We start from the raw sequence: 20,000 nt of genomic DNA, 5'->3' as shown, positions 1-20,000 counted from the left end.
TGACTCCAGTTTTGCTGGGGCTCCTTGATCCCACACTTAGTCAAATGCAGCCTTGGTGTCTAGGGTAGTCACTCTCACCTCACCTCTGGAGTTGAGCTCTTTTGTCCATGTTTGAACCAAGACTTAATGAGGTCAGGAGCTGAGTGGCCCTGGTGGAACCCAAACTGAGTGCCAGTAAGCAGGTTATCGCGAAGCAAGTGCTGCTTGATAGCACTGTTGATGAACCCTTCCATCATATTACTGATGATCAAAATTTGGCTGGTGGGGCAGTAATAGGCTGAGTTGGATTTGTCCTGCTTTTTGTACACAGGACATACCTGGGCAATTTTCCGCATTGCTAGGTAGTTGCCAGTGCTGTAACTGTACTGGAGAAGCTTGGCTAGGGGTGCGGCAAGTTCTGGAGCACAAGTCTTCAGCATTATTGCCGGATTATTGCCATGACCCATAGCCTTTGCAGTACCCAGTGCCTTCAGCCGTTTCTTGAAATCACGTGGAGTGAATCGAATTGGCTAAAGACTGGCATCTGTGATGCTGGGGACCTCCAGAGAAGGCCAAAATGGATTATCCACTTGGCACTTCTGCCTGACGATTGTTGCAAATGCTTCAGCCTTGTCTTATGCACTGAAATGCTGGGCTTCCCCCATCATTGAGGAAGGGGATATCTGTGGAGCCTCCTCCTCCAGTGAGTTGTTTAATTGTCCACCACCATTGACGATTGGATATAGCGGGTCAATGACCCAGCCTCCACTGTTCGCTGGGGGAGAGAATTCCAACCATTAATGACCCTCTGAAGAAGAAATTCCCCCTCATCTCTGTCTTAAATGGGAAACTCCTTATTTTGAAACTGTGCCCCCTAGTTACAGATTCCCCATGAAGGCAAACATCCTCTCAGCATCTACCCTATCAAGGCCCCACACAATCTCTGTTTCAATAAGGTCACCTCTCATTCTTCATAATTAAAATGATAACACCATTTTTAACAAAGTGACAATTGTTAATACATTACCAATGAACCTTTCTGGCCTGAAAATAGAAACGCTTCCTTAGGAATTTAAAGCATTGTAGATTGTAGTAATTATAGTTTGATAAATTTTTGGACTGTAGCTTTAAGAACAATCCTGTGTTGTAAGATCGCACGATCTGTGTAAACCGATGAGTTAGCAGCACGGGGAACATCTAGGAGAGAGCTCTTCTATAGTTATAGAGCTAGGCGCACACATGTAGCCGCTGCTGCTATCTTGTAAATGAAGATCAATGTTTCCGCCAAGAATAGTTGCCTGGAAACTCTACTCTATAACAAGATGTTACGTCTTTTAACAATGTTCTTCACCACATATATTCAAAAGAACCTGGTTCACTAATGTCCTCCAGGAAAAGAAACCTGCCAATCCTTACCTGGTCAGGCCTACACGTGTCTCCAGATCTGCCGCAGCGATGTTAACTCTTAACTAGCAAGCCACTCAGTTGTCTACAGAAAATAAATACTGCACGTGTACCTAGACCGCATGAACTGCAGAGGTTCAAGAAGGCAGCTCAGCACTGTCTTCTCAAGGTCAATTCATCCCGAATTCACCCCGCAATAAATGCCGCCCTTGCCAGTGACACTCAAATCACGAGACAGAGTTAAAGAAACGCCCATAACACTGAAATGGCCTTTGACACCAGTGGTATAACATAATTGGCTTCGCTTAATTAAATCATCACCCGGACGGATTCCCATCATGCTGACACATCATCCAAAAGGGAATTAGACTGTTACCTGGAAAGGAAGGATGTGCAGTGTTAGGGGGAGAAGGTGGGGGAATGGCACTAGGTGAGGCGCTCACTCGGAGGGCTGGTGCAGACACGATGGGCCAAATGGCCTCCTTCTGCGCCGGAACAATTCCGTGGGCAGAATTTTACGCCGATCGGGCGGGTGCGCGCCCGACCCGATCGGACGTGAAATCGCGCCAGATGACGTCCGGCGAGCGTCCTGACGTCATCCCACGTGCGCACGATATTTCGGTCGGCGGGCGCGCGCAGCTGCTGAGCCGCGTCCTCCGTTAATTAAGAGGCCGGTTAAAGCCATTAAGAAGGCAATTGATGTCGATTTCATGTTTCCCGGGCAACGTAAATTTCGCTCGTCGCACGGGCAAAACGGGCAGGCGGCCAGCCGACAATTTACAAAACTCCAACCACGGGAGTGTTAAAAAGGGTCAGCAGCATTGCCAGCGTGAGTAGTGAGGAGTTTGGTACAAAGTTTGCTGCTGGTGGTTTATTGGTACTCGGCAGCTTCATCTCTGTTGGGGGCTTCATTTTTAGCATTTCCAGACTTGGTTTCAAGACTCCTTGGTGTCTCCAAGGACCCCAGGGGATTTTGACCATGTGGACCCTTCCAGGTATCAGACAGCCTTCTGTTACCCTGGTAATGGGGATTGTGGTCTCCACTTGAGACACCTCTTCTGAGGAGGAAGAGAGGGGCAGAAGGGAGAGGAGGCCAGGTGTCCCTATGCAGCTTCCAGGGGAGTGACCTGTGGGAGGAGAGGCACAAGGGGTGCTGGGCCAGCAGGAAGTCCAAGGCAGAAGGGGCCACAAAAGACGCCACTATCCTGCTGCTAGGGTTTACAGGTGGCGACGCAGCTACCTCAATATGTCTGAGGCGCAATGCCGAAGGAGGCTCCATCTCTCAAGGGAGACTGTGACCTCCATTTGTCAGATGATTGGGCCTGAAATCAGCTCCGACTATGTGGGTGGACACCCCATGCCAGTGGCTCTGAAGGTCACAGCGGCCCTCAACTTCTATTCCTCCTGCTCTTTCCAGGGGTCAGTGGGGCATCTTTGTGGAGTCTCCCAATCAGCTGTCCATAGTTGCATCAAGCTGGTGACGGAAGCCCTGTTCAGGCCGATATTGACTTTCATTCATTTCTCTATGGACAAGGCCAGCCAGGCTGAGCGAGCCAGAGGGTTTGCAGCGATTGCTGGGATCCCCTGTATCCAGGGTGCAATTGACTGCACACATGTGGCATCAAGGCGCCAGCGGGTGAGCCGGGTGCCTTCGTTAACAGGAAGGGCTTCCACTCCATGAATGTGCAGATAGTTGTGATCACAAGATGCAGATTCTGCAAGTCTGTGCAAGGTACCCTGGCAACTTCCATGACACTTACATACTGAGACACTCCCAGGTGCCGAGGCTCCTCATTGCTCCAGCCCAACTGGATGGATGGCTGCTGGATGACAAGGGCTATTCTCTTGAAGAGGTGGCTTATGATGCCTCTCCGCCACCCAAGAACAGAGGCAGAGCAGCAATGTAACAGGAGCCATGCCTCCACAAGGGTAGTGATAGAGAGAACCATAGGTCTTCTGAAGATTCACTTCCGATTCCTGAACTGTTCAGGGGGAGCACTACAATACCCCCCAGAGTGGGTGTCACTGATCATGATCGCATGCTGCGCTCTCCACAATCTGGCTCTGGCAAAGGGGGACCTACGGGAGGAAGAGGGTCTTGACGCAGCTCCTCAGGCCACAGCTGATGAATTCAGTAGTGAGTCCGAAGAGGAGCACAGTGAGGAGAACACTGAGGGCATGGAGGCAGACCTCTGTAACCTCCAGGGAGGCAGGGACACCAGAGATGCTTTGATCCAATGCTCCTTTAGCCAGGCTGCCAAATAAGCACTACCACCTCATGCCAGGGCTGCCGCCTCCATCCCAGATGTCTGAAATAACCCTTTCCTTTGACCCCAAAGTACAATCAGTGCCTGTAAAATGAAGTTTAGAGTCACCCACGTCCAGCATTACATACTGGCGTACCCTGCACCACATTAAGTAGAAAAGTGAAGCATACTCAGGCCATTGTGAAAAAAGAAAATTAACCTCATGTTGACAGTCTAAACAAATTAACAGAATCTTCTCTGGTCTTCAGCCCCAGACCAGTAAAAATAAACAAAACATTGTACAAAAGAAGATCACCCATGACTAGCCCCTTGTGTGCTCATGGAGCCTTAAACTTAGGCTTGCGAGTGCTACGTCTTGGTGTTCCCCACTCACTGGCAGCAGTATTGGAGCCAGCCTGCTGACTCTGCTGTCCTGTTGGACTTTATGACCTTGGCGGTCGTCCTCTGGCCAGTGGAGCCTGTGCTGGCCCCGCCTGGGAGGGAGCGGCCAGTTCCACCGCTGGCATCTCCCCAGTTACCACAGCCTCAGCAGATGCCATGACCACTGGCAGAGGGGCAGAGGAGCTGCTGCCATCATCCAGAGTGCCCTGAGAGGAGCCCGTAGAGATAATAGGCAGCTCGTGTGCCAACGTGAGGTTGCTCTGGACCTCCCTGCTCGCCATTGATGGATGGGTACCTAGCTGGGATACTGGATGCTTCATCATCTCCCACACTGGCACTGACCTCCTGAGGTCCTGCACGTCCAAACGCAATCCCAGGAACCCCTGATTCTGTTGGAATAATGGAGACCATGGCACACAAACCCTCATGGATCTCTGCCAGATCCTCCCGCACATCTTGCTCGACATTCAGCATCTGCCGCCTAATGGACGACTCCAGAGGCTCATCATCTGCCTTCAACTGAGCATCGTCCTGGTCACCAGCAGTCCTCTGACTGCCAGCGCCCTGGGCACTCTCTGCCTCCACCTGCTCCTCAAGCGAGTGTGAAGCACTTTCACTGCTGTGCACCGTAATTCTAGCCGCCAATCTAACACCCACCGAGGTGCTGGTATCTGCACTGGTGCCTGGCTTAGAGAGCGAGTGTGATGTAGGTGCATCTGGAGCCTGGCAGTCCTTTGGTGTCAGGGGTGGCTCTTCGGGGTCCTGCGATTGGGTGCCTGGTGGCAAATCTAAGGGAGAAGAACGACATGTCATTAGTTTAAGTCATTGCACTGTCATTGTGTATGCCAGGCATTGAGACAATGGAGATCTGCTTCATGGCACCATCGTCTTTCAATGATCAATGGGCAATCCAGTTTTGAGGCTCCCGTCAATGGTGAGACTACACAAGAATGTTTACACCATCTGGAACTCTCATCTCTATGCACTGCACTCTTACCTTCATCTGACACCCCAGCTTCTCCACAGCTGGTTGACCGAGGTGTGTGCCGGCTCTCTTCTTATATAGAAGAATCTATATAAATTATTGAAAAAAAAAAGCGGGGGGGGGGGGAAGAAACGGGGTGGGGATGGGGGGAGGGGGAGTTTAAGATCTAAGATCTTTTTTAGATCTTAAACTCCCCCTCCCCCCATCCCCACCCCGTTTCTTTTCCACCCCCCCCGCTTTTTTTTTTCAATAATTTATATAGATTCTTCTTTCCCCACCTATTTCCATTATTTTTAAATCTAAAACTAAAACCTCTAGTCTTTCCACCCCACCCCCACTAGAGCTGTACTTTGAATATCCTGTCTTCCATTCTTAATTAGCACTTTTCTCAGACAAAGACCACCACCTTCAACACCTCTTTGACCCTTTTGTCTGTGACATCTTTTGATTATCTGCTCATCTCCACAATCATCACACCACACCCTCAATGTGTCTCTTTCCCCTCCCCCCACCCACCTTAAACCAATTTATATTTCTCCTTTCTTATAACTATGCTCCAGTTCTGCCGAAGGGCCATGAAGGCTCGAAACGTTAACTGATTTCTTCTCCGCCGATGCTGCCAGACTTGCTGAGTTTTTCCAGGTAATTCTGTTTTTGTTTAGGATTTCCAGCATCCGCAGTAGCTTTTAGCTTTTTGTTTTTATCTTTGCAAGTAATTAAATGTCTGCTTCTTTTCTTTTTTTTATTCAAGACAGTCAATTATTTTGTTTATTTTCATGCCTTGATTTACTGAGTTCAGTGTTAGTTAAGGCAAGTCAATTGGTGTTCTGTGTGGGGGGTTTGATCCCTCTGTGCTTGCAGCTGTTTCCCTACCTGGATATCATTGCAGAGCTTTAATAAGAAATCAGATGCCAATCACAGCCCTGACACTCGTTCGATGGCGATGTAAATAGGCAGCTTCATAAAACTGGATTTCATATACTAATTCGTGTCAGGGACAGTTGCACACACACACCGATGGCTGCTGTATGGGTCGAATGCACATGCACAACTCCTAAATGCACTGCCAATTGGCAGCAGCAGCTACAGTTTTTTTTTGTTAAACGGGTGGCTGTGGAGGAAGGCTTGTGGGCACATTTGCAGAGTGAAAATTTTGGGGGTCAGAGACGGGCCCGCTCTATAGCGAGTTCCACCCTTTCGAGGTCCTACGTGCTGCTCAACTGTGGTTTTTGAGTCCCACAGTGGGTGACTGATTTTGTGGGAGGCTGGCCCTTCCCTGGAAAAAAAAGTGATATTAGGAATGGTCATTTCCTGGCTGCTCTTGTGTGCTTTCTTATCACTTATTGTTTACCTGTTTTTCTCTGCATCTCGGTTTCTTGCTTGCACGTGGTTGCAAAGGTGCCCTCTGGTACCTTGCCCGTTAACTCTGTTTCTCTCTCTCCACAGATGCTGCCAGGCCTGCTGAGTTTTTCCAACAGTTTCTGTTTTAATTGCCCTCATAGCACGAGTTGTGCTGTGCCTCATCAAAGAACTTGCATTGTTTTATGAATCACTTTCCACAATGCAATGGCATCCCAAAGCACCTCACAGCCCATGACTTATTTCTGAAGTCATGTTTTTAAGGTCGGCCACCAATTTGCAACTGCTTTCATTTCACAAACAATGTTCCACACAGCAGCTGTCAGATGAATAACCAGATAATCCGTTTTGTTTCCCTGGTGTTGGCTGAGAGCTAGATGTTGGCAAAGACACTGGGCGAGCTCCTTACTCTCACTACAATATTGCCATGGGATCTTTTTACATCCACACAAATAGGCAGACAGGACCTCGGTTGGTGTTTAATCTGAAAAACAGTGCCTCTGGTAACTCAGAACTCCTTCAGTTCTACACAAAATATCAGTCTAGTTCACAGGCTGAAGTTCTGCAGTGGATGGGGTATGAGTTCATAACCACCTGATTCAGAGGTGCAACTGCAGCCATTGGACTAAGCTGGCACTCTATGCAAGTTTATTTTGGCCTAGTTACGTTCCGAACAATTCTAATGAACTAAGACTGAATCCTCAACCTTGGCTCTGTGTGAATTCTTCCCGGTCCATCCATTGCAAATCACAGCTACGACGAGCTTTGCTATTTTAACACTCAGATGTTAGACTTGACTCAGAGGGCATGCTCTCAGCTCTGAATCAGAAGATTGTGGGTCCAAGTTCTACTTCAGAAACTTGAGCACAACAATCAAGGCTGACATGAGAGCGAAATACAGTGGATGCCGGAGATTTGAAATAAAAACAGAGCGTGCTGGAACAACTCAGCAGGTCCAGCAGCATCTGTGAAGAGAGAAACAAGAGTTAACGTTCTGAGTCCAATATGACTCTCCTTCGAGAGAAGAGTCGTATTGGGGTCGAAATGTTGGGCAGAATTTTTTCACCCTGTAGGCGGGCGCGTGCCAAACCAAACAAGAGTGAAATAGCGTCCCAACATCATCGCCTGCTGACAATTAAGAGGCATACTAAGGTCCTTAAGTAATTAATAAAGTTGGATTTTTCACTGCCCACTCAACTGTTCGGTTGGCGGGCGGGCGAGTAGGCCAGGTGGCCTTTGCATTTTTAACGAAACCTCATCCATGGGCGGGATGAGGTTTCGAATGCTCACTAAAAAAACAGGAAAAATTTTTCAACTTCCTTTTTTACATGTCCGCCTTCATGTGACTGAGTCGTATGTGGGGACATGTTTATCTTATATGTAAAATCTTTATTTTTCAGGTTAAAAATCTTCAGCTCCCTGCGGCAGCTCTGTGCCCTCAGGGAGCTTTCACTGAGTGCTGTCACGCACATGTGCACACTTCAGCGCTCGCGCTCCTCCCGCCCCCACCCCGGCAGCGCTGAGGCTCTCAGTACACGTTTCACGCTGGCTGGCCATTAATTGTCCAGCCAGTGTGAAACCGTGGTCGGGGCCTGATTGTGGGCGGTGGACCATTGCACGCCCGCTCCCGGGCCCACCCGCTGTACCCGCTGAGGGGAAGTCCTCCCCGTTAACTCTGTTTCTCTCTGCACAGATACTGCTGGACCTGCTGAGTTTTTCCAGCATTTCCTGTTTTTCGTCAAGGCTGACACTCCAGTACAATACAGAGGGAGTGCTGCACTGTTGGACATGCCGTCTTTTGGATCAGATGTTAAACCAAGGTCCCACCTGCCCTCTCGGGTGGAAGCAAAAAATTCCATGGCATTATTTCAAAGAAGAGCAGGGAGTTCTCCCCGATATCCTGGTCAATATCTATCAATCAACCAACATATGGGCCAGAAACTTACCTATGTCGGGCAGGCTGGGCGGGCGGGGGCAGGGGCGGGCGCGGAACCGATCGACGCCATTTAACATGGGCCGGCCAATTAAGGCCCGCCCAGCGTGATGCACAACCAGTAGTGCTCAGAGCACAAAAGAGCGCAAGAGTCTCCCTGAGGCACGGAGCTGCCTCAGGGAGATTAAGTTGCTTAAAAAATTTGGTTATAAATAAAGTACAAAATTATCTAAATGTGTCCCCACATGTGACAGTGTCACATGAGCTGGGACAAGTTTTTATATTTAGGAAAACTTTATCATTTCATTAGTAAAAGCTTTAGGAAACCTCATCCTGCTCGTGGATGAGGTTTCCTAAAAAACGCGAAGGCCGCTTGGGGTCTTTGCCTGCCCGCCAACCTGGACGGGCAATGTTGCAAAAACCTTCAATTGGTTTTTTAACGGCCTTAATAGGCTGTTGACAGTTCGGCGGGCGCGCAGCAGCTTCCAGCGTGCATCCGCCAAACGAAAGATCTAACTGACGCACGATGGCGTCAGGACGCACGCCCCATGTCATCTTGCATCATTTTGCGCGTCAGCATGTCGGGCCTGTCCCCATATACCGACGGCAATATTCAGGCCATGAAAAACAGATCACTGAGCCGGTCATTTATTTCATTGCTGTTTGTGGGATCTTGCTGTGTGTAAATTAGTGGCCGCGATCCCCAAATTACAACAGTGAGGACACTTCAAAAGGTACTTAATGGGCTGTAACTCTGGGATATCCTGAGGTCATGAAAAGCACTATCTACAGATAAAAATTCTTTCCTTATAATGGTGAAGTGTACTTTGCTTTGATGGAATATTACGTTCAGAGACTAACACCATTGTGTGTGATTTTATAGCCCCCATGGAAGTGCTGTTCTCATTCGATGTGGGTAATGGTCCATCAGAGGTTATTGTGAAGTCATCCACTCATTTGAACAACAATCAGTGGCATTATGTCAGGGCAGAGCGAAATATCAAAGAGGCATCGCTTCAAGTGGATCACCTGCCAAAAAAAGCTCAAGAGGCCCCAGATGATGGACACATCCACTTACAGCTCAACAGCCAACTATTTGTAGGTAGGAAAGAAAGAAGGTCTTTAGTTTTCTGTACACCTGCATTGAGATGGGCTATTGTACATCCATTTAATGTTCTACGGCCATTGTGCCATTCAAGAGCTGAAAAAATCAGGAAGCTGTACAAAGAGGTTTGCACTTTTTATTCACTGGCAACCAAACTGAGTGGCAGCTATTTAGATTAACCTCAAATGCGTTTCGGCTCTCAATACAGAAGAGATTTTAGAGTGGGCTATTTTGTTTGGAATTCTTGGTTGGTGCGGGCAATTTTCATTTTATGTGTGACATGTACTACATGTGGAAAGGAAACAGGCTCTTTCCAGCATGGATGGCACATGTGTTGACGATGTGAGGGTAAACTTTGGAGGTCAGAAACGGTTGGTTTGATGTGAAATGAAAAATAGTTGCTGCAACCCACAGAGCGTCTGCCAGAAACACGGCCAGAGTCAGCCATAGCCTGTGGAGATGAAACTGGAGGTCCTAGAATCTTAGAATACAGGAGAAAGCCATTTGGCCCGTTGTCTTGGAAAGAGCTGTCCAATTTAGTCCCTTACCTCAGCTCTTTCCCCATACTCCTGGAAATAAGTCATTTTTAACCCGATGGAGCACAATAGCATTGTGGTTATGGTACTGGACTCGCCAGAGGCCCTGATTTATGATACAGGGATGTGAGTTTATAATCCTACCATGCCAGCTGGTGAATTTAAATTCAATTAATTAAATAAAAAATCTGGAATAAAGCTATGGCATGGGGAATGGAGACACCCGATTGTTGTAAAAACCCATCTGCTTCACTAATGCCCTTCAGGGAAAGAAATCTGCCAGCCTTACCTACGTTTCACCTACGTTTGACTCCAGCCATAGCCATGTGGTTGACTCTTGACTGCTGTCTAGAATGGCCTAGCAAGCTGCTCGCTAATGTTCAAAGAGGCAGCTCAACACCACTTTCTCAAGGGCTGTTAGGGATGGACAATAAATGCTGGTCTCAGGCATCGACATCTTGTGAATGAACTGAAAAAAAATGTCCTTTGAAAGTTCCTTCAACATTTGCTTCCACCACTCTTTCAGGTGGTGTGCTCAAGGTCTTAGGAAATAAACATGTGGGGGAAAAAAATCCTCCTCATTTCCCATCTAGTTCTTTCACCCATTGTTTTAAATCTGCAACTGCTGGTCACTAACACACTTGCCAGTGGAAACAATCTCCCCCGACTTCCATTAAAACCCCTCATAAAATGAATTTCAGAAAAGCAAAGCACCTTCACATTCACCTTGAGTACCAGAGATATGAAGAGGAAATAAAAAGTGTGGGGAGCATTGCCTGCCATTGGGAAGCAGCTAACCAGGTACCCAGCCTTTCACTTCCCTCAGTACTACACTAGCATGTCCATCTAGACCAGGGTTTTGCCCTCGTTGGGCGGGCTTGGCGGGGGGGCGAACGGGAGCGGTTGGGAAGCCGACTGCCACCCACCATTGGGCTGGACTGTGATTTCATGCTGGCAGGCCAATTAAGCATGAAAGGATGAAAATGCGTGCTGCAATGCTGAGCGCTGCCTGTGTGGTGGGGGGAGGAGGGCGAGCAGGGAGCTTCACAGGTGCGTGCAGGTAAAAGCTCCCTGAGGCACACCGCTACCTCAGGGAGATGAGGATTTTGGATAATTTAAAAATAAAGACCATAAGACATAAGACATAGGAGCAGAAATTAGGCCATTCGGCCCATCGAGTCTGCTCCGCGCATAAGAATTCAAAGAGGTTAGAAAACATGTCCCCTCAGGTGACTGAGTCACATGAGCAGGGACACGTTATTAATGAAGTGTTACAATTTTTGTTTTATTTTTATTTGCTGTTGGACACCTCACCCCGCCCGTGGACGCGGTTTCCTAAAAAATCCAAAGGCCGCTCGGCCTTTTCGCCTGCCCGCCAACTGTAAGGTTGGACGGGCAGCGAATAATTGAACTTAATTATTGCTTTGATGGCCTCAATGGGCCTTTTAATTGTCGGCGGGTGTGCTGCTGACTCCCACGCGCGCCCGCCGACCGAAATTTCGCGCGTCATTTTACACTCGTTCGGGTTGGACGCGTGCCGGCCCAACGAGCGAAAAATTCTGGTCCTAGATTTTGCGACTGAAGTTTCCGGTCTGGAACCTGGACCCATCCCCTCCCAGAAGGAAGAAACTGTTCGGGCCAGTACTCTTATTTCCCAGTTTTTATAGGTTTTTCATTCGGGGCTACTGACTCAGGGGGTGAGACTGCTACCAACTGAGTCCGACAGGAGAGAGGGAGCAGAAACCAATGAGAAAATAAAAGTCCCTGACAACAAATTCTTGTGTAACAATGCTAGATGTGTGCCCTGTGAAAATTACCCCAGTTCATTGCAGAATTGTAGACGAAAACATTTCGTCTAACCTCTCTGGCAGAGAAACAGAGTTAACGTTTCGAGTCGACTTCAATTCCGGAGAAGGGTCAAGTTGGACTTGAAACATGGGCCAGAACTTTCCCGTCGCCGATTTGGGGGCGGGGCCCACTCGCCGACGGGAAAATGATGCGGGATGACGTCGGGAAGAACCCCCGACGTCATCCCAGTCCCTTTAAATTATCAATGGCCAATTAAGGCCATTGACAGGGTACTTAAGGTAATTAAAGGCCCTGCTCATCCAACCTTAAGGCTGGCGGGCAGGCCAGGAGCCCCAGCGGGCTTCTAATAATACATGAAACCTCATCCACTGGCGGGATGAGGTTTCATGTTCCTTCTTAAAAACTTTAATAAATGTAATGTTATATCTAGTAACATGTCCCATCTCATGTGACATTGTCACAAGAGGGGGACATGCTAATAATATTTTTATTTTTCTATTTTTTTATGTTTTTTGGACTGTCACTAATCTCCCTGTGACAGCACTTAGTCTCAGGGAGCAGTGCGCACTTTCGCATGCATGCGCGTGAAAGAGCGCACTTTGACAGCCGGGGATTCCCTCCTCCCCCCTGCACAGGAAGCGCATAGCGCTTCCTGTCGGGCAGGCCGCTGGGCGGGTCTTAATTAGCCCGCCCACTCAAAATGGCGGCGGGCCCCGTTTTGGCGGCAGAGGTCGGCTGTCCGCCCGCCGCCGAGCCGGTGGAGACCTTACGCCCACCACGGCCAAAATTCTGCCCATGAACTCTGCTTTTCTCGCCACAGATGCTGCCAGACCTGCTGAGTTTCTACAGCAGCTTCTGTTTTTATTTCAGGCTTCCAGCACCCATGGTATTTTGCTTTGATTTTAGAGAACAGCTTGTTACATTGGCTGAGGAATAGCTTTGCGAACCTGTGCACAGGTCTGTACTTTTGAGAACTATCATCTCTAGCACAGAAGGACTGGTGAAAGCAATAAAGTTATCCACCCTTGTTGCCAGAAGACATCCAGAACCAATATAGGGTTCCTTCGGATTGTTGCACAGTGACAAGACTGAGGGCTGAAAGCAGTTGCAAAGATTTTCTTATCAATCAGGCAACATTTTGTTTCACGTATTCAATTAGTAGTCAGGGAACAATTGCTTAGAGATTCGATGGAGCTGCGTCCATTTTAAAGCAGTCCAATACGGTGGAGTGCCACGCACGTACATTTTGAACTGCCATTTTGGTATAGGCATCAAAATAGTTGTCTGGGGCCTATGCCTGAAACATGCAAATAAGGGGCCTGGTACCTCTTTGTTACTTCACCAAATTTGTTTCCCTTGAACGTAACCAATGGCAGGAGCAAAACAGGCAATAGTCAAACACCAACCGCTGCAAAAAAGGAAATGGGACGGATTGTAAAATGGGCTCCCAGTTTGCCCGATTCGCAGTCTTGTCCATGGTGAATTTCGCCCCCCTGTTATAAATTGGCATCGGTGGGAGCAAGGGAAGCACGAAGGGGAATTCCATTGCATAAAACCTCAAAGTGTCCAAACCAAACTGTACAACATTATAATTCGGGCAGGCTTCTTTCTGAGTCTTGATTAAAAGCGTTTTTTTTTAATTTAGTAGCTTCTGAATCAAAATTTCAATATAGAAATATGCCTAAAATCTTATCAAGTGTTGAGCAGCTCCACGGCAATACAATTAAATGTAGCCAGATTCCCTCAGATCATCAAATTAATAGACATTTATTTCTGAATCTTTTCCCATTGCTACCAGTGAATAAATTGAATTGTGGCAGCACTTCAGCTTATTACAAATTTAACAGCACAATAATTACATATTTCGGTGATGCTGTCCTGAAAGTGCCCTGATTTAATTAACTGGAATATTAGTTTCATGAGACCAGTGTTTAGCATCAGCTGAGGCATTAATTCAGAATAAAGAAATTTGATTCAAAAAATGTACCTTTGTGCCACACGTGTAGGTACTGTTTATATGGATAATATATGTTCTTCAGTGATAACTTACTTGCATCAATTCTTCACATTCAAACAAAACTCACAAAATCCCTTAGCCAAGAATGGTCCGCAGGCAGCATCAAATATTCAGTGAGCAGAGTATTGCACTTACAGCACTTGCCAAAGCTTTTTCTGACAACACCTTCCAAACCCATGACCTCTCTCCCCTAGATGGATAAAGGATAGCAGGCTCATGGGAGCACCACCACATGCGAATTCCGGAACAAGTCACACACCATCCTGATTTGGCACTATATTGCCACTCCCTCAGTATCGCTTGGTCAAAATCCTGGAACTCCCTGCCTAACAGTACCATGGGAGAAGATGTTCACCACACATACTGCAGCAGTTCAAGGTGGCAGCTCACCACCACCTTCTTGAGGGCAACCAGTAATGGGTGATAAATGCTGGCCTTGCCAGTGATGCCCACATCCTATGAATCAAATCGCCTTTTTTTAAATGCGTGAAGACTGACGAGGACTTGGGGCAGTGGAATGCACTGTGGGCTAACCAACCGATGAGTATCAAGAGCTCTTTAAACAGAGCATTCAGTCCAAGTCTCCTCTCATATACAACTATCACATAATCTCCTACTGAAATGTCTTTATTCCCAGAAGTTCACAACTCAGGAGCTCCTTTCTCTTTCCCTTCAACAACCTGCTTGCAGAAACATTTTCGCAAAACAAAAACAGAAATACCTGGAAAAACTCAGCAGGTCTGGCAGCATCGGTGGAGAAGAATGAAGTTGACATTTCGAGTCCTCATGGCCCTTCAACAGAACTGAGTAAAAATAGGAGAGGGGTGAAATATAAGCTGGTTTAAGGTGGGGGGGTGGTGGTTGTAGGGACTCGCAAGCAGTGATAGGAGCAGATAATCAAAAGATGTCACAGACAAAAGAACAAAGAGGTGTTGAAGGTGGTGATATTATCTAAAAGAATGTGCTAATTAAGAATGGATAGCAGGACACGCAAGGTACAGATAGCTCTAGTGGGGGTAGGGTGAAATAAGACTAAAAGGGCTTAAAAGGTATAGATTTAAAAATAATGGAAATAGGTGGGAAAAGAAAGATCTATATAAATTATTGGAAAAAACAAAAGGGAGGGGGAAGAAACAGAAAGTGGGTGGGAATGGAGGAGGGAGTTCAAGATCTAAAGTTGTTGAACTCAATATTCAGTCCGGAAGGCTGTAAAGTGCCTAGTCGGAGGATGAGGTGCTGTTCCTCCAGTTTGCGTTGAGCTTCAGTGGATCAATGCAACAAGCCAAGGACAGACATGTGGGCAAGAGAGCAGGGTGGAGTGTTAAAATGGCAAGCGACAGGGAGGTCTGGGTCATTCTTGTGGACAGACTGAAGGTGTTCTGCAAAGCGGTCGCCCAGTCTGCGTTTGGTCTCTCCAATGTAGAGGAAACCGCATTGGGAGCAACGAATGCAGTAGACTAAGTTGGGGGAAATGCAAGTGAAATGCTGCTTCACTTGAAAGGTGTGTTTGGGCCCTTGGACGGTGAGGAGAGAGGAAGTGAAGGGGCAGGTGTTCCATACTTTGCGTATGCATGGGAAGGTGCCGTAGGTGGGGGTTGAGGTGTAGGGGGTGAGGGAGGAGTGGACCAGGGTGTCACAGAGGGAATGATCCCTACGGAATGCCGCCGGGGGGGGTGAAGGGAAGATGTGTTTGGTGGTGGCATCATGCTGGAGTTGGCGGAAATGGCGGAGGATGATCCTTTGAATGCAGAGGCTGGTGGGGTGATAAGTGAGGACAAGGGGGACCCTATCATGTTTCTGGGAGGGAGGAGAAGGCGTGAGGGCAGATGCGCGGGAGATGGGCCGGACACGGTTGAGGGCCCTGTCAACTACCGTGGATGGAAAACCTCGGTTAAGGAAGAAGGAGGACATGTCAGAGGAACTGTTTTTGAAGGTGGCATCATCAGAACAGATGCGAAATATTTTTGCACTTAGGAGGCTCTTGCATTACCAAGTGATTGAAGCTGAGACTGTGTCAACATTTAAGAATAGGTTACTTGGTTTTTGAAGGAATTGAAGAAATCAAAGGATAAGGGAACAGGACAGACATGCAGAATTAGAACTATGCTCCTATAGACCGTAAAGATCAACAATTGCAATAACTTGTATTTATTTAGCAACTTTGATATAATAAAACAGCCCCAGGAGCTTAACAGGAAAATTTCATATTCGGAGATATTAGGGCAAAGCTTGGTCAAGGAGGTAGACTTTAAGGAGCGTCTTAAAAGAGGCAAGACAGGGGAAGAGTTGGAGAGATTTAGTGAGGGAATTCCAGTGCTTTGGGCTTAGGCAGCTAAAGGCATAACCTCCAGTGGGAAAAAGATTAAAGTCAGGGATGCACAAGATTCCAGAATTGGAGGAACACAGAGATTTTGGAGAGTTGTTGGGCTGGAGGAGGTTAATGATTTAGGAGGAGGTCATGGAGGGATTTGAAAATAAGAATGAGGATTTCTTTAAAATTGAAATAGCAACACTGACTGATTGATCAGGTGGCCTGTGCCCACATTGTAAATTTTCTGTAAGTCTGTGCCCTGAAATTTGCAGTCAATGGTGAATCGACTTACAGCAGACAAGTTGTTTGGCACTAAGGCTAGAATTTTCCACCCCCTTTCGCGTTGGGCATCATTGTTGGGAGCGGGGGAGGGGGGGGTGGTGGTGTGTGGGGGAGCCTTGGGGGCGGGGGGGGGGGGGGGGGGGGTGGGGGGGTCGTGTGGGAACGGAGGCGGGCCCGATCTGGTGAGAAGGCCAAAAATTGACTTCATGCCAGCATGAAAGCACAGCGGGATCATCTGAAGGTATCACCATGGCGGAACGCCAATCCCGCTGGAGGCCGGCGTAAACCCGTTTGGCAACCCACTAATGGGATGCAAAGTAAGGCCCGACTGGAATCATTCACAATGCCAGATTTACCGTTACGCCAGTAGGAAAACACGTCAGCCCAGAACACATCTGGACAAGCATGACGTGCAGGATCCTCACCATTGCCGCAGGCACGATCCACCTCCTGACCATTCAGCACAATGGCGCGCTCCTCCAAGCGAGTGAGGGGCCTAATGTGGGCCACTCACTCCATCTCCGGTCTAAACCAGCTTCTCCTGCATGAAAACAGATGGAGAGAGTGTGAGCAGGGTGCATGGCACTGCGTGGTGAGCGGAGCCCTGGACAGGATGAGGACGTGATCTCCAGAGAATATGAGCCTGATGGAGATGTGAGGGTGTGTGTGAGAGTTAGCGATGTTGTCCCTTGATCCCTGTGGATGTGTGATAGATTTGAGAGTGTGTGAGTTGAGAGTGATGAGGTGGTTGACTTACCCTGTCAAAACGGATGAGAGCGTTCGTCCTCTTCCTGCACTGGTTCATCCTCTGTGCTCCGTGGTGCTGACCACCGCTGCCACCGCCTCCGAGACCAGATTGGTGACTGGTGGACTTCCTGCAGCCAGAGCAGGTGTAGAGGCCTTCCACTGCATCAGCAGGCACCCCAGAGGGGTGTCACTGAATTTGGGGGGCTGCCGTCTTCTTTGATTTCAGGGACATCTGTCGCCTGGAGCAGTCCTGGACTGAAGACGTGAAGTAGGCTGCGCTCTGGTGCACTTTAAATATGGTGCCAGGAATGAGGAAGCGCTGAGGTCATGGCAGGGCAGGAAAATCCGAGCCCACCCATCAGCGATCAGGAGTGCTTCCCGTGAATGTATTATTAATGAGGCAGGACCGCGCCAGGAATGGGATAATAGGTCGCGAAAAGCCGCCATTGCGGCCAACGGGTAAAACGTCCTTTTTCCCGCCCGCTACCGCACTTTGTGCAAATCTGGGACGATTCCACCCTTAAGACTTAACCACTTGGGAAAAATTCACTTACACTTGAACGGACAAGCCCTAACTTTTTCTGGGATGTTTACATAGAATTGCGAAGAAATTACAGTAGAGGAACAGGAGGATCCATATATTGATCGACGTGAGGGTAAATGCCAGCATGGATTGGTTAGGCCAAATAGCTTGTTTCTGTGCTGCATGTCCTGTGAAATACTTTGTAAATATTAACGATATAGATGTCTATATAATCTATGTAAACATCCCAGAAAAAGTTGGGGCTGATCTGCAGTATTTTCAGTAAATGCTTCCTGGGGAGGTGCGGCCCCTCCCTCCCTCCCGGGAGCCCGCTAGCATGGTTTACCAGGCAGCCTTCCAAGCGTGTGGGAAAGCCCGGCGGTCCCCCCCCCTTTTAAACCCAGGGCCACCGCCAAACTGCGGTGGGGTCAGGGATAATGGGTGTTAATTGGCTTATTAATGAGCATATTTGACATTCTGCCACCAGCGGCCAAGAATCCCGTGTCAGCCCCTTCCGTCATCCCATTTAATCGGGGGAGGGTTTGCCACGGCCAGGAGATTGACATGGGCCTCTCCTCCGATAAAGTCCAACAGGACGGGCTGTATTAAATCCAGCCCAAGGTCTCAGTGAGTAGGCACATGGGAGATCACCATGATGGAAACTACAACGCTCCCACTACAGGACAGAACCTCTGCAGAAATGGTTCAAGCTTTAGGACTCACCTCCCAAAATGCTGATCTGCTCATTTTAAGCTACAAGATGACTAGTAAATTTGGGCTCTGTGGTTAATTCCACTGGAACAGAGAAATGTAATTGGATAGCTCTTTCAAAGGGCCAGCACAGACACTAAGGGCCGAATGTCCTCCTTTTGTGTTGTATAATTCTCTGACTGAAAGGGAGTTTAACAGAGATGTTTAAAATTATGTAGAGTTTTGATAGAGCGCATTAGGAAAGGTTATTTCCTCTGTTTGGAGAGTCAGATGAGGGGTCTTGGAGAGAGAGAAAGGGGGTTAAGAGTAATTTCTTTGAACCAAAGTTTATCAGGACATGAAATGTTTTGCCACGGGAGACAGTTGATGCAAAGACTATTGCATTTTTAAGAGGAATTTGATTAAATATTTGAAGCAGAGAGAGATGCTATTGTATGAGGACAGAGCAGGGAAATGTTACTTTGCTTTACATTCAAGGAAGCAAATCCAAAGCCCCCTGAGGGCCTGAGCATTCAGAGGAAAAAATATTCCATTGTGTCCTTCTCCATTGAGTTGGAGTGAAATGGCTTCACCCTGACATTCTAGGCTTTTGTTTGAGAGTCTGAGAGAGGGGTGGGTGCTGGTGAGATGCTTTTAATGGTCCAAGGCAGCCACCCCAAGTACTGCAATTTTGGATGGGGGTCTTCATCTGTCACTGTGGGCTAGCTGGGAGTTGTTGGCATGCAGGCCAATGCGGAAGAAATGTCCCACAAACAGGCAAACAAATAAATGACTGTTCAATCTTGGGTGGTTTGGATCGAGGGAAGAGAGTCCCCTCCTATCAGCTGCCTTCTTTCTTGCGTTCCAATTAGTATCTCAGGACATTCACAGTTTGATATGAACCCACCGAACAGTCACGTCCTAAAGATGTGTGACTTCCATACTCTCCTGTTTATGCTGTTTGGTACTGCCACCCTTCAAACAGTCTTTACTGTAGAGGTGAATGAATGGGAGCTGACAACAGCAGGAGCCATGCACTGCCAATGAGTCACTGGGGCTAGCCCTGCTTTATTCTGGAAAGTGCCATCTACTGAAATGAACATCAATAACATACATAAAAAAAAATTCCTGAGCATGATCATTGATGGTGATTTTCCACCATGGCCACTAGGCTCAAGACCTCATTACAAACTTGGTCCAAACATGGACAAAAGAGCTGAATTCAAGAAGTGATGTGAGAGCGACTGCCCTTTGACTGAGCATGGCATCAAGGAGGCTTGGCAAACCTCAAGTGAATGGGAACTGAGGGAAAACTCTCCACTGGTTGGAGCACAAAGGAAGATGGTTGTGGTTGTTGGAGCTCAATCATCACAGCCCCTGAACATCACTGCAAGAGTTCCACAGGATAGTGACTTCGGCTCAAACATCTTCAGTTGCTTCATCAAAAACCATCCCTCCATCACAAGGTCATAATTGGGGATGTTTGTTGATGATTTCACAGTTTTCAGTATCATTTGCAACTCCTGAAATACTGAATCAATGTGTACCTGTATGCAACAAGACCTGGACAACATTCAGGCTTAGGCTGATAAGTAGCAAGTAACATTTGTGCCACACAAGTCTCAGGGAATGACCATCTCCGAGAAGAGCAAATCTAACCATCTTCACCCCA

The 20,000-nt window shown here is 47.8% G+C and overlaps 1 protein-coding gene across 1 annotated transcript in view; it reads left to right on the top strand.

Moving 5' to 3' along the window:
* LOC144686222 (contactin-associated protein-like 5) overlaps positions 1-20,000 on the top strand; it is a 304,622-nt gene that overhangs the window by 29,057 nt on the left and 255,565 nt on the right. The window contains exon 4 of the mRNA XM_078551312.1: positions 9,192-9,410. Within this exon, the coding sequence (XP_078407438.1) occupies positions 9,192-9,410 (219 nt within the window). The remainder of the gene's footprint in view (positions 1-9,191; positions 9,411-20,000) is intronic.

This window comes from Cetorhinus maximus, chromosome 11 (assembly GCF_964194155.1).
Source record: "Cetorhinus maximus chromosome 11, sCetMax3.hap1.1, whole genome shotgun sequence".
In the NCBI taxonomy this organism is placed as follows: Eukaryota; Metazoa; Chordata; class Chondrichthyes; order Lamniformes; family Cetorhinidae; genus Cetorhinus; species Cetorhinus maximus.
This window is presented reverse-complemented; position numbering and strand designations above follow the sequence as displayed.